Raw genomic sequence first — 26,942 nt, 5'->3', positions numbered from 1 at the left:
AGGTAAAAACTCAGGACGCCTGGGTTTCCCAGTTCATTAAGCATCTGCCTTCAGCTCAGGTCATGATCCCAGAGTCCTGGGATCAAGTTCCGCATCAGACTCTGTGCTCAACGGGAAGTCTGCTTCTCCCTCCATCTGTTGCTCCCCCTGCTTGTGCACTCACTCTCTCTCTCTGACAAATAAATAAATAAAATCTTAAAAAAAAATAGGCAAAAACTGTAGCATGTGTAGATAAGAAATGAAACTAATTTTTTCTTTGCAAATTAACTTACCTAGTAAATTCATTACCTTTTTGTAAATTATCTAGGCCTATAAGCACATTTTTTTAATAGCAGGCATTTGTATATAAGTAATTGAGCTTAAAGACAGTTCAGTGACTGTCAACATCCCTACCAAAAAATATCAGGTAAGGGGAGGTAATTAGATTAAAGCACAATTTATACTGCGGGATAATTTTTTTTTTTTAAGGATTTGCTAAGAAGTTGATTTCTTGGTAAAATTAAGTTTTATATGGAAGCATATTTAGCCATCGTTTCCCTCTCTTTGCTTATCATAGATGACTGAGAACCCACTGTAATTATTATAAGTTGTCATATGAATTATTTTTGATAGTAAAAATCAAAATAGAAGATTAAAATTGTTATATTAATGTTGCATTTAAAATAATGTACTTGACATTTTTCAGGATAAAGAATTGTTCTCAGGATTTTAAAAAGACTTCTGATCAGCTAACGATTGGTTTAGAACATTCAACATCCACACACAGGACTATTTTGAACTCCTCATCTCTAATGGCGGTATGAAAAATGTTACTCATGAAGTAAGATGGAGCCAAACGTTTTTACTTTGTGTCTGGTAGCTTAACTCTTCTCTCCTCTCAAGGTTGCTATAATTATAGGGTTGTTTTGGAAGCATGAAGGTAAGAGGTAAACCTACATTCTTTACTCAAATCTCTTATTTTATTCTAAATATGCTTGAACAATTTTCATTTTTCCTAAGGCAACCCATTCTCCCTTTGACCAACTCTATTAGTGTTCTTAATATTTAGCCATATGTAGCTTCTTCCCTTTGAACCTAGTTATTGAATCTGGATTTATGTGAAACTTGTATAAAGTACAAGTTTCTAAATTCTGAATGTGATTTTTCCATCATTTTAATGGCAGCCAAAAGGCCCAAATAATTCACTGTGGTGATGGTGATGATGTTACTGTTGAAAGACTGAATTTTACCTGTTTCTATAGCTTTAAATAATGTATTATTTTAGTTTAAGACCAGAAATAGAACAAACTCCAAAATGCTATTATTAAAGAGATCTTTAGTGAGCTAGGGGAAGGGAGCAAGCATTTAATCTTGCAATCTTTTACTTCAGGTGTAAATTTTAACATAGCCAAATTATAATCTTCTTTAAAAACTTAATTGTTACACGTGTGTGCATTAATAGCCATGATACATTTTTCTTTTCTTTTTTTTTTTTTTTAAGATTTTATTTATTTATTTGACAGAGATAGAGACAGCCAGCGAGAGAGGGAACACAGCAGGGGGAGTGGGAGAGGAAGAAGCAGGCTCATAGCAGAGGAGCCTGATGTGGGGCTCGATCCCGTAACGCCGGGATCACGCCCTGAGCCGAAGGCAGGCGCTTAACCGCTATGCCACCCAGGCGCCCCAACCATGATACATTTTTCAAGACAGTTTTTTTTTAAAGATTTTATTTCTTTATTTAACACAGAGAGAGACAGCCAGCGAGAGAGGGAACACAAGCAGGGGAAGTGGGAGAGGGAGAAGCAGGCTCATAGCGGAGGAGCCTGATGTGGGGCTCGATCCCATAACGCCAGGATCACGCCCTGAGCCGAAGGCAGACGCCTAACCGCTGTGCCACCCAGGCGCCCCTCAAGATAGTTTTAAGTTGGGAAATGGTTACACAAAATATTCCATTTTTTTCAAAAATATCTCTAAAAAAATCTGAAATACTATAAACTATAATCAGAACTCTAAAATGTTATAGTTTTTAATTTCTGGATAAGTAGGATTAAAAGTGTCATTTTTGTTACTTGTTTTCAGACTTCTATGATGGTCTGTGTTACTTTTGTAATCAAAAGTGTAGCTTGATATGTTTGCACCTAATATAATGTAGTAAGCATCTATTTTTATATTTTGTATTTGTATGTGGACCCTCTTCCCCTTCTTAGGAAACTAAAACTGCAGAAGAAATTGATGAAGCATTGAAGATAGCAGGCTATAGTTTTGAACAATTAAGTGTTGCTGTAAAAGTAAGCATTTTAAATGATTAAATTCTATAGTGAATTAAGGCATGTTCTCTTTAAATGTGTATATTGGGATGTATATCACTGAAGTTAGAGCTTAGTACTAAATCATTGAGCATGATAATCCAATGACAGAGAAACATACAAAAGAATAGAAGACTTCATGGTCTGCTAGGATTGGTCTTGTGGCATTGTTATGCTAGTGGCCTGCTGAAATTAGAGCACTATTAAGGAACCATGATTTTTTTTCTTGCTGTGAGCTGAATTTTATCTTGAAAGTATCGCAGACCATCTTTCTAACATTGCTCATTATTCGGCTGCATGAAGAATCTTATTTTCTTTCCTCCTTTACTCCATCCCCCCAAAAAGAGACTCACTTGGTGACAAAGAACAAGCTCCTAAGCACCCAGCAACAACAAATTTACAACCAAGGCAGTCAAAAGATTATAGCTGATAAGGGGTTAAGACTTCAACATATGAATTTGGGAGGGGGGTGGACAGAATTCAACCCATAACAGTCAGCTCTCTGATCCCCCGCTGATTCGTGTCCTTCAAAATACATTCACCCCATCCCAGCCTAGTCTTAAATCTATTCCAGCATCAAGTCCAAAATCTCATCTAAGTATCTTCTAAATCAGGTATGACTGAGACTAAGGGTATGATTTATTTGGGCGCAAAAATTCCTCTCCAGCCATTAACCTGTGAAACTAGATAGCTAATCTGCTTCTAAAATGCATTGGTTGGATAGGTATAGGATAGACATTCTTGTTCTAAAAGGGAGAAAATGGAAGGAAAAAAGGGGTCACAGATCTCAAGCAACAATTCTTTGTCAAAAAATGCAATGATGTAGAATAATTAACATTTTAATTCAAGTACTTTTAATATTATGTATTAAGGTTTTTCATTTAAGGAATCCTGCCAGAAGGAAGTTCAGCTATCTAGAATGATTCTTCCTGTAATGATAAAAAGGAATAAGAAGTTTAGAAAACTTAGTGGATTTTCTAGGCCTTTTTGCCAGTTTATTAGTGCACAGTGCCAACAAAGGTTCATGATCTTGCTGACCGGTACCAAGATTTAAAGTTGAACCTTATATTATGTTCTTTCCAGATGCTGGAGCACATACACAGTCAAACAAAAGAGGAAACAGTCAGTCTTATAGAGGTTCTGGAGAAACAGTTTGATCAGCTTTTTACTTCTCTTGATTCCAGGTAATAACTTAAAAATGGAGACTCAATGAAACTGCAGTTTTTAACATGAACTTGTCACTTTGTTTCTTTGTATAGATTGAAGTACTGAGTAACTTTTAAACAAGTTTGGAAGGTATTGGGTGATCCCTACAGACTGATGTCTATAGCTTGAAAATGAAGAACAATTTGTACATTTTTAAAAATTTTTGGCTATTTGCCATCTGGTCCTACAGCTAACTGTTAAATAAATAAGCTTCTTTCCTAAAACAGCAGAAAAAATTATTTTCAAAATCTGCATGTTGCAGAATTTCACTTGAGAAAATCCAAACATGCTTTTCCTTACACATCATTCCATCATTTTTTCATGTGTTTATTTGCATCAGAGCAAGAATGCTCTAATACTTTCTAACACTCATTTCTAAACAAATACCACATAGTTGCATATCCATCACTTTAAAAATTCTTTAATATTCTTTGATATATGTGATCTTTAATAATTTTTAATCACATCTTTTTGATCCATTTATCTGTTGGTGGATATCTGGGCTCACCAGATGCTGAAAAAGAAAACCAAAGTTGGAGGCATCACAATTCTAGACTTCAAGCTGTATTACAAAGCTATAATTGAGACAGTATGGCACTGGTACAAAAACAGTGTGTGTGTATATGTATATATATATACACACACACACATCTGGATATGTGTGTATATATATATATATAGATACATATATATACTATACATATACATACATATATCTATATTTATAGATAATTATAGATATATATAGACATCTGGGCTCTTCCCATAGTTTGGCTGTTATGGACATTGCTGCTGTAAACATTGGAGTACATATGCCCCTTTGAATCACTGTTTGTATACTTTGGATAAATACCTAGTAGTGCAATTGCTGGGTCATAGGGTAGTTCTACTTTTACCTTTTTGAGGACCTCCATACTGCCTCCCAGACTGGCTGCACCAGTTTGTATTCCCACCAAGAGTGTAAGAGGGTTCCCTTTTCTCCACATCCTCGCCAACATCTGTCGTTTCCTGACTTCTTAATTTTAGCCATTCTGACTGGTTCAAGGTGGTACCTCACTGTGTTTTTGATTTGTTATTTCCCTGATGATGAGTGATGTTGAGCATTTTTTCATGTGTCTGTTAGCCATTTGTATGCCATCTTTGGCGAAATGTCTGTTCATGTCTTCTGCCCATTTCTTGACTGGATTTTTTGTTTCTTGGGTGTTGAGTTTGAGAAGTTCTTTATAGATTTTGGATACTAGCCCTTTATCTGATAAGACATTTGTAAATATCCTCTGCCATTCCATAGGTTGCTTTTTAGTTTTGTCAATTGTTTCCTTTGCTGTGTAAAAGCTTTTTATCTTGATGAAGTCCCAATAGTTCATTTTTGCTTTTCTCTTGCTTTTGGAGACGTGTCTAATAAGAAGTTGCTGCAGCTGAGGTTGAGGAGGTTGCTGCTTGTGTTATCCTCTAGGATTTTGATGATTCCTATCTCACATTTAGGTCTTCCATCCATTTTGAGTTTATCTTTGTATATGGTGTAAGAGAATGGTCCAGTTTCATTCTTCTGCATGTGGCTGTCCAATTTTCCCAACACCCGTTGTTGAAGAGACTGTCCTTTTTCCATTGGATATTCTTTCCTGCTTTGTCAAAAATTAGTTGACCATAGAGTTTAGGGTCCATTTCTGGGTTCTTTATTCTGGTCCACTGATCCATGTGTCTGTTTTTGTACCAGTGCCATACTGTCTCAATTATAGCTTTGTAATACAGCTTGAAGTCTGGAATTGTGATGCCTCCAACTTTGGTTTTCTTTTCAGCATTCCATTGGCTATTTGGGGTCTTTTCTGGTACTATACACATTTTAGGATTATTTGTTCCAGCTTTGTGAAAAATGTTGATGGCATTTTGATAGGGATTGCATTGAATGTGCAGATTGTTCTGGGTGGCATAGACATTTTCACAATATTTGTTCTTCCCATTCATTAGCATGGAATGTTTTTCCACTTCTTTGTGTCTTCCTCAATTTCTTTCCTAAGTGTTCTGTAGTTTTTAGAGTGCAGATCCTTTATCTCTTGGTTAGGTTTATTCCCAGGTATCTTATGGTTTTTAGTCCAACTGTAAATGGGATCAATTCCTTGATTTCTCTTTCTTCTGCCTCTTTGTTAGTATATAGAAATACAACTGATTTCTGTGCATTGATTTTATATCCTGCTGCTTTGCTGAATTCCTGTATCAGTTCTAGCAGTTTCTGGGGTTTCTACATAGAGTATCATGTCATCTGTGAAAAGTGAAAGTTTGACTTCTTTGCCAATTTGGATGCCTTTTATTTCTTCTTATTGTCTGATTGCTGAGGCTAAGACTTCTAGTACTTTGTTGAAAAAATACCACTGTCGCATGGAGTGGACATTCCTGTGGTGTTCCTGACCTTAGGGGAAGAGCTCTCAGTTTTCCCCATTGAGGATGATATTTGTGATGGGCTTTTCATAGGTGGCTTTATGCTATTGAGGCATGTTCCCTCTATCCCTACACTGTGGAGAGTTTTCATCAAGTTTCATTTAAGTGCTATATTTTGTCAGATGTTTTTTCTGCATCTATTGAGAGGATCATATGGTTCTTATCCTTTTATTAATGTGGTGTTCCACACTGAATGATGTGTTGATATTGAACCACCTTGCAGCCCAGGAATAAATCCCACTTGGTTGTGGTGAATAATTCTTTTGATGTACTGTTGGATCCTATTTGCTTGCATCTTGGTGAGAATTTTTGCATCCATGTTCATCAAGGGTATTGGTCTGTAATTCTCCTTTTTGGTGGGGTCCTTGGTATTGGGATCAAGGTAATGCTGGCCTCATAGAATGAGTTTGGAAGTTTTACTTCCATTTCTATTTTTTGATAAAGTTTCAGAAGAATAGGTATTAATTCTTCAAATTTTTGGTGGAATTCTGCTGGAATGCTCTCTGCCCCAGACTCTTGTTTGTTGGGACATTTTTAATTACTGCTTCAATTAGTTTGCTGGTAATGGGTCTGTTCAGGTTTTCTCTTTCTTCCTGTTTCAGTTTTGGTAGTTTATATGTTTCTAAGAATGCATCCATTTCTTCCAGATTGCCAAATTTGTTGGCATATAATTGCTCATAATATTCTCTTGTAATTGTTTGTATTTCTGCAGTGTTCGTTGGGATCTCTCCTTTCATTGATGATTTTATTTATTTGGGTCCTTTCTCTTTTCTTTTTGATAGGTCTGGCTAGGGGGTTATCGATCTTACTAATTCTTTTAAAGAACCAGCTCCTAGTTTCATTGATCTGTTCTACTGGTTTTTGTTTTGTTTTGGTTTGGTTTCTATTCCATTGATTTTATTATTTCCCTTCTGCTGGATTTAGGCTTTATTTGCTGTTCTTTTTACAGCTTCTTTAGGTGTAATCTTAGGTTGTGTATTTGAGACTGTTCTTGTTTCTTGAGAAAGGCCTGTATTGCTATCTGTTTCCCTCTTAGGACTGCCTTTGGTGCCCCCAAAGGTTCTGAACTGTCATGTTTTCATTTGCATTTGCTTCCATGTATTTTTTTAATTCTTTTTAATTTCCTGCTTGACCCATTCATTCTTTAGTAGAATGTTCTATTTTTTCATGTGCAAGTCTTTTCTGATCATATATTTTTATTTCTCTTAGGTAGTAGAGTTGTTGGGCCATGCAGTAAATATACATTTCTTTTTTTGTAAAGATGTGCATTTGTCATATTTATGCATTCTGTGTATATATTTCATTTTGTAAGAAATTTCCAGCCTGTTTTCCAAAGTGGTTGTATCATTCTACATTCCCATCAAAAATGTATAAGAGTTCTAGTTGTTCTTCATGCTTATCTGCCTTGGCTTATATGGTTAGTCTTTTCAAATTTAGCCATTCTCATGGGTGGGAATATCTCATTGTGGTTTTAAATTGCCTTTCCCAGGCACTGTTTTAAGTGCTTCATTATCTTATCACAACAGTCTTACGAAATATGTGCTATTAATATTATCATCATCCCCATTTTACATGTGAGGAGACAGAGGCACAGAAAGGTAAAATAGTTGCCTAAGGTCTCGACATATCCAGTAAGTGGCGGAGCCAGGGTTCTATCCAGGCACTCTGGCTCCAGGGGTCAGACTCCTAACCTCTCTGTTGCACTAACCTCCCCAAGAAGTTCTTGGTCTCTACCGTGGGTGGTCCTTCATAAGGAGGCCTGGAAACAGCAGCCAGTCACCTGAAGAAAAGAGGTGTTGCCTAAGGTAAAGCTGTACAGCCTAAAGATAGATGTCTGAAGAGCCACACACCAGGAAACAGAAGAAACTGCCCCTGCCAGCCCACATGTAGGTGTTGGGCCAGGATGAGGGCCAAGAGCCCCTAGTCTCAGTCTCTTGCCTTTCCCTGCTGAGACTGCCAAAGGGTAACATGGCAGCTCTGCCTTCTATAAATAGTACAGTGTCGTCCCTTGTCCACCCCCTGGTAGGATGCTCTTAAAACTCCATGTGTTTGTGGTCTTTCCAAATTTTTTCTTATAGTTGACTTCAAGTTTTAAAGCATTGTGGTCTGAAAATATGCATGGTATAATCTCAGTCTTTTTGTGCTGGTTGAGACCTGATTTGTGACCCAGAATGTATCTATTCTGAAGAATGTTCCATTTTTACTCGAAGAATATATATTCTGCTGCTTTAGGATGAAATGCTCTTGATATACCTGTGAAGTCCATCTGGTCCAGTGTGTCATTCAAAACCCTTGTTTCCTTGTTGATCTTCTGCTTAGATGATCTGTCCATTGCAGTGAGTGGGGTGTTAAAATCCCCTACTATGTACTATCATCAATGAGTTTCTTTAATTTTGTTATTACTTGGTTTATATATTTAGCTGCTCCCAAGTTAGGGTCATAAATATTTGCAATTGTTAGATCATCTTGTTGGATAAACCCTTTTGTTATGATACAGTGTCCTTTATCTTTTTTTACAGTCTTTGGTTTAAAACCTAGTTCACTACCCCCTCACTTTCAATCTGGAGATGTCTTTGGGTCTAAAATGAGTCTCTTGTAATCACCCCCTATCAATGGGTCTTTTTTTTTTTAAATCCATTCTGATACCGTGTCTTTTGTCTTTTGATTAGAGCATTTAGTCCATTTACATTCAGAGTAATTATTGAAAGATATGAATTTAGTGCCATTTGATCAGCGACCTGTAAAATTGCTGTTCCTGTAGATTGTCTCTGTTTCTTTCTGATCTTTGTTACTTTTGGGCTCTCTCTTCGCTCAAAGGATCCCCTTTAATATTTCTTGCAGATCGGGTTAATTGTTCAAAAATTCCTTTAGTTTTTGTTTGTCCTGGAAACTCTTTATCTCTCCTTGGATTCAGAATGACAGCCTTGCCTGATAAAGTATTCTTGGCTGCATATTTTTCCCATTTAGCACGTTGACTATATCATGCCAGTCCTTTCTTGCCTACTGGGTCTCTGTGGACAGGTCTGCTGCCAGCCTTATGTGTCTACCCTTATAGGTTGAGGACCTCTTGTCCCTACTTTCAGGATTTTCTCTTTATCTGTGAAATTTGCATACTTCACTGTTCTATGTCAAGGTGTTGACCTATTTTTACTGATTTTTGAGAGGGGTTGTTTGTGCCTCCTGGACTTGAATACCTGTTTCCTTCCCCAGATTAGGGAGGCTCTCAGTTATAATTTGTTCAAATAAACCTCTGTCCCTCTCTCCATCTTCTGGGACCCTTATTAACCAGATATTATTTTGCATTATGGAATTGCTAAGTTCTGTAAGTCTGCCTTCATGATCCAGTAGTTTCCTTTTTCTCTTCTTTTCAGCTTCCTTATTTTCCATCATTTTATCTTCTAGATCACTGACTCTCTCTCTTCTGCCTCATTTATCCTCTTTTATAGAGCCTCCATTTGGGACTGCATCTCGGTAATAGCATTTTTAATTTTGGCCTGACTAGATTTTAGTTCTTTTATTTCTACAATAAGGGATTCTCTAGTGTCTTATATGCTTTTGTCAATCCTAGCTAGTATCTTTATAATTGTTGTTTTAAATTCTAATTCAGACGTCTTACTTATATCCATATTAAATCCCTGGCAGTCAATACTACAGCCTGTTCTTTCTTTTGGGGTGAATGTCTCTGTGTCATCATTTTGTCTAGAAAAGAATAGAAGAAAGAGAAAAGACAACCATAACAATGACAACAGAAAAAAAACTACAAAAAAACAAAAACGATACAAAGCAAGAAAAAAAAAACAAGAAACAACCCCTCCTCCCCCCCGCTGCCAAAAAAAAACTAGATGCTGGGTGCATTTTGGTCTGCATGTGAAAAGAAACTAGATCCCAAAATAAGAAAGAGAGGAAAATTTCTATTTTTTTAAACTTTTGTGTATGTATATAATAGACAATGAAAGGAAACAAAAAATAAAAAATTTATATATAATGTATATATAAAAAATTTTTTAAAAAAGAATTGAAAAAATAATAAAATAACTGTAAAAATAATAATGAAAGACTTTAAAAAAATGGATGTTTTCCCTAAGAGCTTTGCAGCCCTCTATGATCAGTAAATTTGGTGCAAGCCAGTTGTTCCTGCTGGTCTCCTGGGGGAGGGGCCTGTTGCACTGATTCTCAGGTGCCCCTGCCCTAGTGGAAATGTTCCCCACTTGCCAAGGGGCCAGGCAGTGTAAGTGGCTCCAGATTCCACTATGATGTGCTGTTTTGCTCCCTGAAGGCTTCCAGCACTGACAAGTGGGATGAAAATCAGGGCACCCCAATCTCTAGCCCTGGAGCTGAGAGTTCACACCCTTCACTCTTCAGTGAGCTCTCACAGAAAAGCAGTCAATTACTCTTACCTCCCCACTTTCCATCAGATCTCTGTGTTCATCCGGCCAATGACCGAGCATTTTTATCTCAGGCACGAGACTGAGTTTCAAAACTCAAATTTTATGGACACCTGTAGCGCAGAACCACGCTGTTCCTGCTGCGGAGGGAGGAGGGGGTCTCACCATTCTTCTGCCTTTTGCTGGACCCCTACCAGGAAAGCAGTTGCGGAACTGTGCAGTGGGTCGCAGTTTATGGCAACACAGAGTGGAAAGCTGACACCTAAACTCACTGTTTTCAGCTGTCTTCCCTGCTTCTGTGCCTGGAAACTCTGCTGCACTCAGGCACCCCAGTTCTTGTGACCCTAGGGATCTTGAGACAATGCTGTTCCACCTGGGATTCTGCCCTGCTTTGTTTCCTGAGCACCTTTAAGCCAGGGGCATACTAGCCGACTTCTGAAAGTTCCGATTTTGTGCGCCATTGCTTATGATACTTTGCAGTAGCCTCCTTAAGCAGTCTCCCTCCCCTCCACCATATCCTCCAGTGTATCACCCCATATTCAAGTCTCTGCACCTTCCAGAAATTGGTCACTTTTCTGTTATAGAATTGCAGCATTTCTTTACTCAGATCTCTGATTGATTTCGCAGATATCCAGAATGATTTGATAATTGTCCAGCTATATTTGAGTGAATAGAGAAACTTAGGGTCCCCTACTCCTCCATCATCTTAACTCCTCTCCCATTTCAATTTTTAAAATTTTTGTTTTTCATTTGTCTCAAGATATTTTCCTAGTGATCTTTTTGTTTGACCCATTTGTGTTTAGGCATATATTACTTAATTTCCACGTATTTTTCATTTCCTTCTGTTAATGTTTTCTAGTTTCTTTCCATTGTGACCAGAAAAGATACTTCGTGTACTTTCAGTTTTTTTTTACTTTGGTTTTTTAAAAGACTTGATTCTGGACCTAACATATGATCTAACCTGGAGGATGTTCCATGTGTGTTTGAGGGAAATTGTTGTTGTTGGATTTTTCTTTGTCAGGTGCAATTGATCTGTGATGTTGTTTAGTCTGTTTTTTATTGATATTCTATATGGCTTTCCTATTTGTTATTGGAAATAGAAAGTAGGATATTGACATCTCCACCTATTATTATAGTGCTGTTTTTCCCTTTAATTTTGTCAGTGTTTGTTTCATATATTTCAGAGCTCTTATATTTGGTTCATATATGTGTTATAATTGTATATTCTTGATATGTCAATATATAATGTTCTTTTTCTCTTGTAACAGTTTTTGACTTAGTCTGTTTTGTCTAACGTTAGTATAGTTCTCTTTTGATTACTATTTACACAATCTTTTTTCATCTTTTCACCTTCATTCTATGTATATCTATAGATCTAAAATGAGTATCTTGTAGACCTAAGTATGTTGTCATTTTTTGGACTCTAGTCCTCCACTCTGTGCCTTTTGATTCTGAAGTTTAATCCATTTACTTTTAAATTAATTATCAATAAAGGACTTTTGCCATGTATTCAATATGTTTTAGAACCTTCTTATCATTCATTTCTTCTGTTTCTACCTTCTTCTGTTTATTTGACTTTTTTGTAGTGACATATTTTGATTCCCTTCTCATTTTTTTTTGCATATTCTGTAGTTACTTTGTGGTTACCGTGGGGATTACGTATAACATATTAAAGTTATAACAATCTATTTTGAATTGATACCAGCTTAACTGAATTGCATGTAAAAACTCCTTTACATCTCCTTCCCCTCTGTTTTGTTTCACAGTTTTATCTTCATACATCATGTACCCATTAACATAGATTTATAGTCATTTTATGTATTTGTCTTTTAAATCCTGTAGAAAATAAAAAGTGGAGTTATAAACCAAAACTACAACGATACCAGATTTTATATTTGCCTGTGTATTTACCTTGACCAAGTACAAGTTACCATCTCTCCTCCTTTCATTTTAACCTGAAGGACTTTGTTTAGCATTTCTTGTAGGACAAGTATATTGATCATGAACTCCCTTGGCTTTTTTTTAATCTGGGAATGTTTTAACTTTTCCCTTATCTTTTGAAGGACAGTTTTGCTAGTTATGGAAGTCTTAATTGGCAGGCTTTTTTCTTTAAACACTTTCTTTATTCTTTTTAGTGCGAGTTCAGGGAAGGGGCAGAAAGAGGGAGAAGCTAAGCAGGCTCCACACCCAGTGCTGAGCCCTACGTGGGGCTCAATCTCATGATCCTGAGATCGTGACCTGAACTGAAATCAAGAATCAATGCTGTACCAACTAAGCCATCCAGGCACCCCTCAACACTTTAAATATGTCATCCCATTGCCTTCTGGCCTCTAAGGTTTCTACTGAGAAATTGGCTGATAATCATACTGAGGATTCCTTGTGTGTGACAAAATTGCATTTCTCTTAATGCTTTCAGGATTTTCTATTTGTCTTCCAATAGTTTGATTATATTGTGTCTCTATGGGGGGTCCAAGTTTATTCTACTTAAGTATCTTTGGGTTCTTGGACTTGTCAATTTATGTATTTTATCTCATTTTGGAATCCTTTAGCTATTATGTCTTCAAATAATTTTCTGCACCTTTCTCTTTCTTTCCCGCTTTTGGGACTCCTGTAATGTGTATGTTGCTTTTCTTGAGAGAATCCCTCAAGTACCTTATGCTCTGTTCACTTCTTTTCATTATTTTTTCTTTCTGTTCCTCAGATTCTAATTTCAGTTGTCCTATCTTCAGGTTTGCTAATTCTTTTTTATTCCTGCTCAGATCTGCAGTTGAACCCCTCTAGTGAATTTTTCATTTTATTTATGGTACTTCTGAGCACCAGAATTTGTTTCCTTGTTATAATCTGTCTCTTTATTGATAGTCACATTTTAGTCCTTCATTTTTTCCTGATTTCCTCTAGGTTCTTTGTGCATGTTTTCCTTTAGCTCTTTGAGCATGTTTAAAATTGTTGTTTTAGGGGCGCCTGGGTGGCACAGCGGTTAAGTGTCTGCCTTCGGCTCAGGGCGTGATCCCAGCGTTATGGGATCGAGCCCCACATCAGGCTCCTCCACTGTGAGCCTGCTTCTTCCTCTCCCACTCCCCCTGCTGTGTTCCCTCTCTCGCTGGCTGTCTCTATCTCTGTTAAATAAATAAATAAAATCTTTAAAAAAAATTGTTGTTTTAAAGTCATTAATAAGTGCTATGTCTCTGCTTCTTCAGTGACGGTTTCTGCCACTCTATTTTTTTCCTTTGAACAGGTCATGTTTTTCCATGTCTTTATATGCCCTTGCTGTTTTGTTGAAAATTGGGCATCTGAAAACACAGCCACCTCTTCTAGTCATGGCAGACTGGCTCTCTGCAGGGGCAGTCTTTCACTGAGTGAGCATGCTCTGAGCCTTAGAATCAGCCTCAGATGAAGGCTTAAGGTGATCTCAGGTCTTTCCTGAGCACGCATCTTGCCTGGGCCTGAGTATGATTTTTTTTTATTCCTTTATATACACAGATGCTTTTAAATGTATTCATTTCTGAAAGAGTCTCACCCAAGCTTTTGCAAGCCCCAGAATGTCTAGTGTATGTCTTTACCTGTAATCTCTTGCCCAGGGATCTATAGCTGTTAGTCTTCCTACAGCCTTCCCAAGTACTGCCTGTTGCTCTTCACTGCCTGAGCTCCAAGTTAGGTGAAACAGACTAGTTCCTCAAGCATCCCACAAACAAGTTAGAACATTACAGATGAAGTCTTCTATGCTCCTCTGGTTTGACAGAAGGAATTGGGAACTGTGCTGCTACCTCTAGACCAAGACTATACCATGCTGAGGAGGGGGCTGGGCAAGAACAAGTGAAAACACCATGGAATTTCCTAATGTTTTGAATGTGGCTTTTTCTTGATTGGGCATTTGCTTGGTTGCTGTATACCTTTGTTTATTTTCCAGACTTTCTATAAGATTATTTTAAGCAGGTTTTGCTTGCTTTTTTGACATCTCCACTGGGTAACAAGGGCTTTGAGTTACCTAGTTTGCCATTTTGCTGATACCAATCCAAAGGCATGAGTTTTTAGAAACCATACTAGAACATACCAAAATAACCATTTTCTCCCCTAAAGAAATGACTTTCAGATTATTTATACAATTACCAAAGAAGTTTTTGGAATACCTCTTCACCTTCAGAGCCTATTTCACATTCTTGTTACTCTTCAGTATAGCAAACACTCCTTTTTTAAAGGCCAGATTTGCTTTTGAGGAAATAATAGTCATTTGTTTGATAATAAAATGAGAAAGTTATGCATTACAATTTGTGGTACAAAATTTTTTAATTGCCATAATGTAATTCCATCATAGGCCCAGAAAAGATTTTGAGTAATGAGGTACAAGTAATGAAGGTTTGCTAATTGTTGTTCTAAGTGATTACTTTGCAGATTATAGTTAATTGATACCTGTGTTCTGGTTTGGTGAAGTCTTATCTTAAAATCTCATTTTATATTTATGTAATTTGTGTCCACTGATGGAAATTTTAAAATGTGTAGGCATATCTTTGTGGGAAATGAATACAAATTGTCTTTGAACTAGTACAAGTGATTACAGGATAGGATTTCTCTTTTCGGTGGAATCATCTAGGGTCTGTCTTCTGTAATTCTGTGACAGCTGTATCTGTGAAATGATAATTACATCCTTCTACTTTTTCTCTTGTTATTCATACATAGTTTTCAATTGTAATATGTTTCAGTTGAATTGATTGCCTCTTTTAACCATGTTCATAAACTAGTGAAATTACCTTTTTGATACCACTCACTTGCTATAAACTCACTTTCATATGAGCATTTATGAAATTCTGTAAAATAATTTTGGGATCTTACATGAAGGAAAAAGAACCTGTGTGAAGAAGTATTAAGAAATACAGATGATTACCTGTCAAATGTAATAATGGCTAAAAGCTACATTGAAGAGAAAAAAAATGATTTGGCTGCAGCTATGAAGATAGCAAGAGAGTTAAAATCAGCACCTTCTTTAAGGACTTATTGTGACCTGAATCAGGTAATTTTGATCATAATGTGAATTTGTTTCTAAGGTATATTACTTTATATGCTATGGAATATGATATTTAAGACTTAAGAAGCATTTAAGATTATCCTAACTTATCTTGATCTCAACTTAGAATTCTTAGTGTTGGAATTCTAAGACAAATATTAATAAATTTTTTTAGCCTTTTGATATTTACCAGTTAGGTTTGAAATGGCACAGTAATAAGGTCTTTATAACACATGGTCTGAGAGTGAGTAGGGTGACATTGAGTTGGAAATTGATGTTCCTAGAACATTTGAACAAAAAATGAGAACATATAAGGGCAGCAAACTAAATGGGATTCTCTTTTCTTTTCGTAAACAATTTAGATATGACTGTCAATTCCTAAAACCTTAATTCAAGTTCTCATTCAGGGTTTTTTTTTTTTCTTCCTTTTCTTTCTGCCTCCCCAAATGTGCGGGTCAAGAGACAGTGTGCTTCCACTATGTTCTATCATCTAATACTGTGCCTAGGGAGCACAGTTGGGCAAAAATAAAAACATGTTTCTGATGAGATCATTTGGTGAGATAAGGTTAACCATCTTTTTTTTTTTTTTTTTTTTTTTTTTTTGCTGATTTCTACCTTGCTCCTATGGGATATAGATCCTGTTCTGTTGTCTTTGAATCCTCATGACCTTTTCCCATAGTCCGGTGTTTGGGCTGAACTGAGGTATAAAATAGAAGCCGTTGATTTATCTGCCTCCAAAGTCTCTAAGTGAAGGAAGAAGAGTTTGCCACCATCTTCCTTGGTCAGACCTCTTTCCCTAGCCTAGTTCTAAAAACATAATAGTCATTTCCTGTGTATTACACAGGTGGCATTAAGAAGTATAAAAAAGTGATAAGATTTAGTGTTCACCTGGAACACCTGGGTGGCTCAGTCAGCTAAGTGTCTGCCTTTGGCTCTGGTCATGATCCCGGGGTCCTGGGATCAACCCCCACATTGGGCTCCTTGCTCAGCAGGGAGCCTTCTTATCCCTCTGCCTGCTGCTCCCCCTGCTTGTACACATGTACATGTATGTGCGCTCTCTCTCGGACAAATAAATAAAATCCTAAGGGAAAAAAAGATTTGGTATTTACCCTAGTTAAAGTTATTAAGAAGATAAGGCAAAAAGACATTGGAGAATAGCAATGCAGATGCAAAGTGAATATGATCAGAATTTTCTCTGATTACGTAACTATATCCCATTTGTTAATTAGTGTCTTTTGTTGTTGTTATCTATTAATTTATATCTCTAAAATATTTTAAATTTCCTTAGGTGGAAAAATCATAACACTTATTTTCATCCCTCCCTTTGAGTGCCTAAAATCAAACCTTGAACTCATTAATTAGTGAGATAAATGCTATAGTTTTCCTTCTACAATCTTGCTTTGTTTCAATAATATTTATTTTTAAAAAATTCACATCTGAGTAATACTTCTCTTTTGATTCTAGATTATCCGTACTTTGAAATTAACATTTGAGAGTGAATTGTTACAAGTTACCTCTCTAAAACTAAGGAGCTCTCCCAGGTAAGTAAGTTGTAATTCAGGAGAACCAAACAATTCAGTATAAAAATGTATTAGAGCCTGGATTTATTAAATAGCAAGCAATTATAAATTGAAAATTCGTGTCACAAATGTTTCCCAAATTAGCTAACATGTAAAATAAGAGTAATTTATGATAAATGAGAAAAATACATTGTCTTTGGGGTTTTTAATGTCAACAACTAACTTGTAGAGAAAGTAATAAAGTTATATTAGAGCACTTAAAATGTCCTGTCTTCTGGAGTTTTTAATGTTAGCAACTGTTATTTAGAGAAAGTAATAAACTTGTATTATAACATTTACTTATATGCTAGTGTTTTATTTTAGGTTGAATATGAATTGCAGTGAGATCATCTATATGTTCGACAATATGGGAAAGATTGAATTTGAGGGCTTAACAAAGTAAGTATAAGAATGGCAACATGGGGTTACCTAGATGGCACAGTGGGTTAAGCATCGGACTCTTGGTTTTGGCTCTGGTCCTGATCTCAGGGTTGTGGGATCAAGGCCCGAATTAGGCTCCTCACTCAGCACAGAGTCTGCTTAAGATTCTCTCTGCCCCTCCCCCCTGCACACGCACTCTCTCTCCCTCTCAGATGAAGAAATAAATCTTTTTTAAAAATGGCAATATGCCATTAATTTCTGAGAGGGTCTAAGAGAAAAATTACCTAAGAGACGGGAAAATTGATGTGTAGTGTGTGTATGTATGATTCAAATGCTGTAAAATAATATAAAGGGCAAAACTTTCTATCAGTTAAAATCTATGTAAAATATTTAAGAATGCAAAGACCTAGAAGTGCTCAGTATTAAATGATGTATGTGTGAAATTTATCTTTGAGATTCATTCATTCAGCCAGCATTGAACACTGATTTTGTGCTAGGCACTATTACCCTAAACATTGAGATATAGGTCAGAGAAGTTACAATAAGTAGAGGATGACCCATGTAAACAATAAAGTGAATAATTGCTACAAGAGTGATATATGCAGAATTTAGTGGAGATGCTAAGGAAGGGAACGGTCAGTTCTTTTGGGGGTAACAGGAGGCTTGGAAAAAGGAAAATTTTATCTATGAAAAATGAGTAGTAATTGGAAAGGAGGCCAAAAGGAAGGTAGGCATCATAGCAGAAAGAAAGGTGTGGGCAGTGAGATAATGTGCTACATTCAGGGAACTGCTTATATAATTTCACCTGACAGAGGATACACATAGGCTAAAATCCTAAAAACTTAGTATGCTGTGTAGCGTTTGAACTTTATTTTCTAGACCTATGTTATCCAGTGTGGTAGCCACTAACTACATGTGCCCATTTAAATCTAAGCATAAATTAAGTAGAGCAAAACAAAATTAAAAGAAAAAATTGGAGGGGTACCTGGCTGGCTCAGTTCGTAAAGCATGTGACTCTTGATCTCAGGGTCATGAGTTCGAGCCCCACGTTAGACATAGAGATTACTTTTTAAAAAAAAGGAAAAATTGGATTCTTCAGTTGCACTAGCCACACTCCCAAGTGCTCAATAGCTACATGAGGTTGATAGCCACCATATTAGACAGTGCCCCACATTTTCACTCTTGCAGAAAGTTGTATTGGACAGCACAGCTGTAGACAGTAGAAACCACTAAAAGATTTTCAAAATGAAAATAAAAATAATTAGGTTACATTTTAAAAAGGTAACTCTGGTGGCCATTTAGAGGATTATTTGGAAGAGTATAAGGCTAGAGGCTGAAGGATTAATTGGGCTATTGTATCAATAGTCTCAGCAAATGATGAGAAACCAAACATAGGTAGTAGCACTGGAGAGCAATAGACACAACAATGCTAAATAGGGAAAATTGATAAAGCTTATTAATTGTTTGAGCATGATGAATGAGGAAAAGGGAGGCATCCTCAATGATTTACAGGTCTGGCTTTGGTGGTTAAATTGATGGATTGTGGTATTATTCACCAAGATTGGGAATACAGGAGAAAATTTAGGAGTAGAGGGATGGTGGGCATGTTGAGTTAATGTTGTTCACCAGGTATCTGGGGAGAAATGTACAGAGAGCAGTTAGTTATATGTACTAAAACTAAAGAAGAGATCTTGGACTTGATTCTGGGTTTAGGAGTAGTTAGAATATAGATTGTTTAGAAACCCTCAAAAAGAAAGTAAGTTCATTCACTTGTAGGTGGTATGTCTCCAGGGGAAATCATCCCCCAAGAAGTATCCACGTTCATCACCTTAGGTAACTAACCAGAGTTTGGCCCACAGTCTTAAAAGGTCAGGAACAGACACGAGCAGATGTGCTGTAAACCAGGTAAATTCTTATAAGCCAAGTTTACAAAACTGAATGCCAGAATTCCAGTTTAGTCAGAATGCCAGATTATAAACTTATGGACAAATATAATTGCCACATGGACTGGAATACTTGTGTTGGCATTCTTTTTCAGCATCCGAACAGGCCTAGGGGACCAAATTATAAGAAATTGCTTTGTTTGCAGTGTCGTTTGCAATATAGGGAATAAGATTAATCAAATAGCTTAGTAGCATTAGGCCTAGATCCTAGTACATTTCTTACAACCAGAGGAAAGTCCTTGCCAGAGGACTAGAGTACCAGTCCTTTGGCTCAAGTCATTTTCTCCCAGATGTGGACCCATGTACCATATTTGTCTTTGTGACTTGACTTTTGTATTTCTATGGATAATCATCAGCCTTCCCAATGAGTACATTCTTTTAGATATTTTCATAACTTGAATATGCTTACTATAGAATATTTTTAATATCAGAAGCTATTCTGTCTCTTTTAGATTCTGCATTGACCTTTTCTTGATTTTAAAGTTAATTCAGAGTAGTCTTAAATTTTTTCCTAGTTTTAAGGGAATGTATTGCTACAATCTGCTTCTACTTATTACAGGTGGTAAATTAAACAATGGGTTTGCCCAGTAAGAGCAGGTATTGACAAAAGTCAAGGACAGTACCCTGGAAAAATATGAAATTTTAAGACTGAGAAAGGGCAATCTGAAAAACAAAACTGAGAAGGAATAGGCAGAGGTTAAAAAACAAACAGAAAAAAGTGGTGTTCTAGAAATCAAAGGAGGAGTTTATACTGGAGTTGGTTGACGGTGTTCAATGTCTCAGGTCAGATGAGAGTTGTTATGAAAAGAAACATCTAGTTTACAAAGTTGGGTACATACATGTATCCTCAGAAGGTGTTTGAATTCAACATGTATTTTATTTACGTTCAAAGCATACCTTTTTTTTGGGAAGAGACAGATATTGTGTGTCATTGCTGAATCTAATTGGCTTTTTTGGTTCTTATTCCTAAAATGCTTCTTAAATGATGATCTGTGATGAAGCTAAATCCATAATGGGCTAACTAAAAGACAAGCATTTTGAAACTCAATCTCATTTCTGTACTTGTAGATTGATAGCCTAAATCTGTGTGGGTATGTGAAGAAGATAGAAAAAAATTTGGAGTAAACCACATAAAAGATCAACTGTGGGTTAGTGGCTATTGAATAATATCCAGAGGATTCAGACTAAAGGTGATTTTTAGGCCAGCTGGAGGTTTTTAATGATTTGCTCAGGATTATACCCTTCACTGTTTCCTATACTTTAATTTTGGGCCAGTAAATTAAAAAAGAAATAATCATAATTTAAAATCAAACAGCTAAGCCAAATCAAAATGATTTCTTTTGAAAACCTATGTCTGCCATTCTTTAGGACTAGAAGATTGTGATGTGACTGTATCATGTTCTTTCTTCACCTTCTCATTGATTACACCTCCTGTTGACCTTTTAAAACCCTTAGGCTTGCCTAGGGCTGGGAACGGGCAAAAGTTTCTTTCTGGGTAATGGAAGTGTTCTAAAATTAGATTGTAGTGATGGCTGCACAACTGTAAATCTAGTAAAAATTACTGAATTTTATGCTGCGTAAATTACACATCAATAAAGCTATTTGGGGTGCCTATGTGGCACAGTCAGTAGAACATCTGACTCTTGGTTTCAGGGTCCTGAGATCGAGCTGCATGTTGGGCTCCACGCTCAGCATGGAGTCTGCTTGAGATTCTCTCTCCCTCTCCCTCTGCCCCTCCTGCTCGTTCTCTCTCTCTCTCAGATAAATAAATAAATCTTTAAAAAATATAAAGCTATTAAAAAATACTTCTGAGGCACCTATACAAAACTTTAGCTTTTTATATGTGTCACAATATTAACTGTTAAGTGGAAAGGAAATGGCTTGAAGGTAGATATAAAAAAATTCATGAAACAACTTAAAGTAGCCATATGCCTATTTTTTTCTCCAAATTTTTATTTAAATTCCAGCTAGTTAACCTACAGCGTAATATCGGTTTTTGGTGTAGAATTTAGTATTCATCACTTACATATAGTATCCAGTGCTTATCACAAGTGCCCTCCTTAATACCCATCTATTTTTTAAACAGATGTGATCCCCAGGAAAATGAAATGGGACAGAATGTTCAAACGAAATATCATAAAAAGGAATTTTCTTGTCATGATACATACCCATTTCGAGAAAAGAAAAAGGCTGACATGTCTGTTTTAACTAATGAAGCCCCATCACCTTCTTTGCAACGGGAAACCAGTGATTTGTATTTAGAAGCAAAAGATTTCCAGCCACAGAAAGAGGTTGTTGCAATACCATCCCCTAAAACCATTGCTGTTCTGCCTCAAATGGGATCTAGCCCTGATGTGATAATTGAAGAAATTATTGAAGAAAACCTGGAAAGTGAGTGAAAATACAAAAGCAAGGAAACAATATATCATGTCTGTAATTAGAAACAAAATTAGGGGCGCCTGGGTGGCTCTGTCGTTAAGCGTCTGCCTTCGGCTCAGGGTGTGATCCCAGGGTCCTGGGATCGAGCCCCACATCAGGCTCCGTGGAGCCTGCTTCTTCGTCTCCCACTCCCCCTGCTTGTGTTCCCTCTCTCGCTGGCTCTCTCTCTCTCTGTCTGTCAAATAAATAAATAAATAAAGTCTTAAAAAAAAAAAGAAACAAACAAAATTAGTCCCTGTACTTAGCAGAAACATATTGCTGTTATCTTATACCTCATTATGAGTTAACACCTGTTAATTCCTTGCCCCTACTTTCACATTTTTCCAAAATTAGGATAATTTTTTATTTTTAGTGAAATAATCTAACCTCTGAGATGTAAATTTAATATTTGGTTTAATTGAGGTATTTGACTTTTTGGTGTTCCACACATTAACCTTGTATAAAAGACAAAAATACAAATAAGATATTTGTAGACCAATCTCATGGCTTTGTCCTTAAATTTAAGAACGGGTCCTCTTAAATCTTCGTTCTGAGAGATAATCTGTTATAAAATGAGTTAACATGACTATAATAGCATCTATTTTGTAACATTTCAACATATCATAATAGTTTGATTAGATTTATAATGCTGGTATTCTTCCCATTGACTACTACTGTGTAGTTAGTATACTACCAATCTTCTTTAGGACCATTTTCAAGTTGTTTTAGGTCTCTTCTGCCCACCACTTCCCAGTCTGTTCCACTGGCTGATTCTCCAGAATGACCCTTTGAATGCAAAAAAAAAAAAAAAAAAAAAAAAAGCACGTTTTTGGTTGTTTCCATTGTAGTATTACTGCTGATATCTCAGTGAGTTAAGAAACATATCATGACTATATCCACTGATAAAAAGGAGTCTTACCATTCCAGTATTTTGCCAATTCAAGTACAGCTTTTTAAGCAATAGTGTGCCATTGTCAACCTAATAAAACTAGTACAGTTGCCTTTATTTCCTATTTTGATGAAGCATGCTTCACAGATTATCTTGTGGAAACACCTAGAAGATCCAAAAAAGCCTTTTCAGAAAAAATTGTATTTCCCTTTTGGGTCAAAAGCAGGTACTTTAACAACTCTGAAGTTGATGTCGTGGAGTTTGTGTATGTAAAGTAACTCTAATGTAGTATGAAGGCAGTGAGTAAAATGAATTTTACTGTTAACTAAAATTTCTTCCTCTTAATGTTACAAGTTTTACTTGTTATTGGCAAAAATATTTCTGAAATTTGTAGCACTTCTCTCAACTGCCTCCCCAGGTACACATATTTATCTCTTTACCCCATCCTCAATATGGGTATTATTCTTTGTGATCTGTATTGGACAGTTAAAATGATCCCTTTGTTCAGTTTTTATCATCTATCTTTACTGTCTCCAGTTTCACTCCTCCTGTTCTTTTAAACATTTTTACTAAATAAAACATCTGCATTGTTCCAAAATTATGTATTGAAATTTTTCCCTAATCTGTCCCATTTCATTCAGTCCCTCCCTTCCTTCCAGAGTTTCTTTATGTGTATACAAATATATATATATTATTTTTCTCTGTTTTTGTACACAAAACAGCATACCATGCACACTGTTCTTTTAATTCCTTTTTTAGTATTATATTCTGGTCATCTTTTCATTGGCTACACTTGGTTGCATTTCTGCTATATGCAAAAAATTTTTCTCTTTTATTCTACACTCACCACTCCCTCAACCTCCACCAAAACACACACATCTTCCCCTAACTGGTACTCAATATATTGGCTTTGCCCAGACATCTTTTCACACTTCTCTAGCCAGAAAAGATTTGTATTCAGAGTGTCTGTGACCTTATTTGTAGTTCTTTGGGGTATAGCATGAACAGGATTTTTTGGGATATGGAAGAGACCTACTTATTATCAATAGAGTTCTAAGTTCCAAAATGTTCATAAATAAACTCTGATGTTTTGTTATAATACAGTAGAGTTACAGCATATCTTGACTTTAGAATCTTAACTATCACATGAACCGCAATTCCACTTAACATACTTGGCAAGTAAAATAAAATATTTGTGGTTCAGGCTGCCAAAGAATTTAATGTTGAAAGTGGGATCTATTTGTTTTATTGGTCTGGTTACTCTTTTGGATTTGGACTCTTGTGGGGCCTAAGTATCCTAGAGTTTTCAGTGCCACAAGACACTTAATATTCTTTTAGAGGATATTGCATTCAGGTTTTATGAATTCTTTCCTAACTTATGATTTATTAATGTGTTTTAAATATTCTTATCTAGGTTCTCCAGAGCTAGTTTTTGTAAGCCACGTAATACATCCTTGCCACTTTTACATCCGGAAGTATTCACAAATTAAAGATGCAACAGTATTGGAAAAGAAGGTGAATCAGTTTTGCAATAAGAGTTTACACCTTGATCCTTCAGACATTTTGGAACTAGGTAATGAAATCTTGTTCCAAGCTAAAATATTTTTTAAATTTTTTTTATTGTACCATACAGTACTTCATTAGTTTTTGATGTAGCATTCTATGATTCATTGTTCGCATATAACACCCAGTGCTCACTGCAATACATGCCAAGCTAAAATATTAAGTTTATTTAAATACTATAGTATTTGGTCAACCCACATAGACCTTTTAAAACACAGATTTGTGCTCCACGCATATAAGTTTTATAATTATATAACGTAATTTGATTTAAGTAAGTTAGCTAAATATTGACTGCTGAGTGAGGTATATACGAAAACTACCATTATGGAGTGAAAGTTGTTATTTTTTAAATTACAAAACCCTTCATAGGTTATGTAGTTTGCTCCGTTGTCTCCAGGGAAAAATGCCCTGTAAGATGATTCCTTGTAGTATAACTACAGTCCCTTGCTATCCACATGTGAATGTTGAGGATGTCATTAAGCATTTAAATGAGGTGCAGGAGAATGGTGGTGTCTATTTCCTAGGCCACTCAAAGGGTAGTTGGTAAACTTAATCAGTCTATCTTAATTCTAAGGGTATTTGTAATTTGCCATAATTTAGGCTTTTATTGCAAATATTTTCCTTATAACACACTGATTAAATTTGATTATACTCTATAATAAGGTGAAGCTATGATTTGTTTATTCACAGAGTGAATTGCTCTGTTAATAGCAATCAATGTCTATACATAATACCAAAAAGTATTATGTTTAAGGTTATATAGTAGTTCTTTAAGAATGTGATTAACTCCCAGCTTATCTGTGTGGCTTATCAGAGTATCCAAAAACTAGGATTATCATAGGCTTCTGACAAAAATTGATGATAATTTTAAACTTTAGATAACATTTAATTATGAGTAGCTAAGAAAAGTGTAGTATCGAACTTTATGGCTACAAATATTCCTCTTAAAATTTAATACATGCCCGAAAGTGTTCAACTTAGATTCAGAAAATGTTCTAAAAAAGCCACAAAGTTATCCTTTGTTTTAAACTAAGGATAATTATTATATCAGGGTAAATACATTTATATGACTTAAATACTCATTTGTATTTTGAGAAAGTGACAAGAGAAGAACTATGATATCATGCTTTAAGAGGATATCCTCTTGTTCCCTTTCCTACCTGTGCTCTTCATTATAAAAAACAAATGTCTTCAATAGGCTTTTATTGCAATCTTACCGATTGCAAAAAAGAATGGTTTCATAGCCTACAGTTTAAAACTCAGAATATTGATTGTGTGGTATATCAACATAAGAAAAATGTTGATGACAATCTTTAGGCCAAATAAACATTTTCATAGAACTAAAAATTAAAAGGCTGCCCTAGTGTGCCTCTCAGCTATCCTGTTTTTATTAACATATACAGAGGGGATTTATACAGCATCCCTCTGTATATAATCAGTGGTCAGATCTACCAATTTATCTCTGATAGGTAGCTTAGTTGTTAAGAGGATGGGCTCTAAGACTACCTGGATTCTCCTTGTACCTCTTTGTCTACCTGTGTGATGGAAGCCCCATCTCCATAGGGTTGTTGTGGGAGTAAGTAAATTCAAACATAAAATACTGAGAACATCATTGAGCTCATAGTAAGCATTCAAATTCAGGCCTCTTTCTTCCTTGACCTTTTTTTCCTGGTTATTAATTTGTAATTCATCTGATCTCTCTGCTGCTAGGTCCTTGGTTCATCTTCCCCTTCTCTGAACTCCACTGTGTATTAATTTAATTTTGGGATGTCACATACTGCCTTTCATTGTTTCTTTACTTTGATTCCTCCTTACCAAGAGAAGGTGATTGTTTCTTCCTTTATGCTACCAAAGGATTTTATAAATTTGAGCATGTATATATCTGTACATGTATGTGTATGTATGTGTGGGGTAGAAAGTCTTTATTGTTGTCAGTACAGTCATTTACTTAACCTATCTCTTTTCCTTTCTTGAGCTTCTTGATGGCAGGATAGTCTTATTCATCTTTGTTACAGTTCATAAAATATAGGTCCTCAATAAGAGACTGGTAACTTTGTTTCTACTTCCCCATTTAGCTATATAACAGGAAACTATCACAATATACTACCTTTATATTTTTCGTAGCACTTGATGTGTACTATGTCTTCAGTAAATAAATGAATTAAAACTTCTTAGTGGTGGAACTAATATACGTGTTTATAAATTAGAGCTTATTAGGTATTTTTCTCCATAAGCACTGATAATGATTTGTCTTCCTCATTATTTAGGTGCAAGAATATTTGTCAACAGTATTGAAAATGGAATGTGGTGTCGAGGAACTATCACTGAATTAATTCCAATAGAAATTGAAAATATTAGAGAACTCTGCAGTCCAACCAAAATCTCAGTCCATGAAGTTGCACTAATACAAATATTCATGGTAGATTTTGGAAATTCTGAAGTCCTAATTGTTGCAGGGTATGATATTTTATAGTTATTACATGTTCTTGGCCTGTTTGGAAACGTTTGTTATCACGGGGATAAGATACTAAAGAATAAAGGAAATTGGGAAGGAGAAGAAAGGAGTAATTTATCATTCTTTACTTCTAAGGCGTATACTTTTTATTTTGCTCCATTATTTGTTTTACTAATTACTAAATTAATAAAGTATTATCATTTGTCAGTGTTACTACATGAGGAGCTTGGAAAAGGAGTGGGGTTTTTTTTTGTTTTTTTGGAAAAGAAGCTTTTTGGTGTATCCAAACTTAAGTACTTTTCTATGTTGCTTCAAAACAGGGAATGATGTACAAAAATATTTCTTTCAAATAAAGTATTACAGTTAGCTGCAGGATCATTGAGTAGAATTTTAAGTCAGATTTCTATAATTAATGCATATTAAAGT

General features: G+C 35.8%; 1 protein-coding gene across 1 annotated transcript in view; it reads left to right on the top strand.

Moving 5' to 3' along the window:
• The window catches only part of RNF17 (ring finger protein 17), a 122,783-nt gene that overhangs the window by 11,137 nt on the left and 84,704 nt on the right, over window positions 1–26,942 (top strand). The window contains exons 4-12 of the mRNA XM_087864918.1: window positions 686–797; window positions 2,187–2,267; window positions 3,369–3,469; window positions 15,143–15,314; window positions 16,773–16,849; window positions 17,192–17,266; window positions 21,278–21,582; window positions 23,913–24,071; window positions 26,329–26,518. Coding sequence (XP_087721044.1) covers window positions 686–797; window positions 2,187–2,267; window positions 3,369–3,469; window positions 15,143–15,314; window positions 16,773–16,849; window positions 17,192–17,266; window positions 21,278–21,582; window positions 23,913–24,071; window positions 26,329–26,518 — 1,272 coding nt within the window. The remainder of the gene's footprint in view (window positions 1–685; window positions 798–2,186; window positions 2,268–3,368; window positions 3,470–15,142; window positions 15,315–16,772; window positions 16,850–17,191; window positions 17,267–21,277; window positions 21,583–23,912; window positions 24,072–26,328; window positions 26,519–26,942) is intronic.

The sequence above is a fragment of the Ursus americanus genome, chromosome 10 (assembly GCF_024610735.1).
Source record: "Ursus americanus isolate L20-20 chromosome 10, mUrsAme1.1.p, whole genome shotgun sequence".
Classification (NCBI taxonomy): Eukaryota; Metazoa; Chordata; class Mammalia; order Carnivora; family Ursidae; genus Ursus; species Ursus americanus.
The sequence above is the reverse complement of the archived record's forward strand: the minus strand, read 5'-3'. Positions and strand labels throughout refer to the sequence as shown.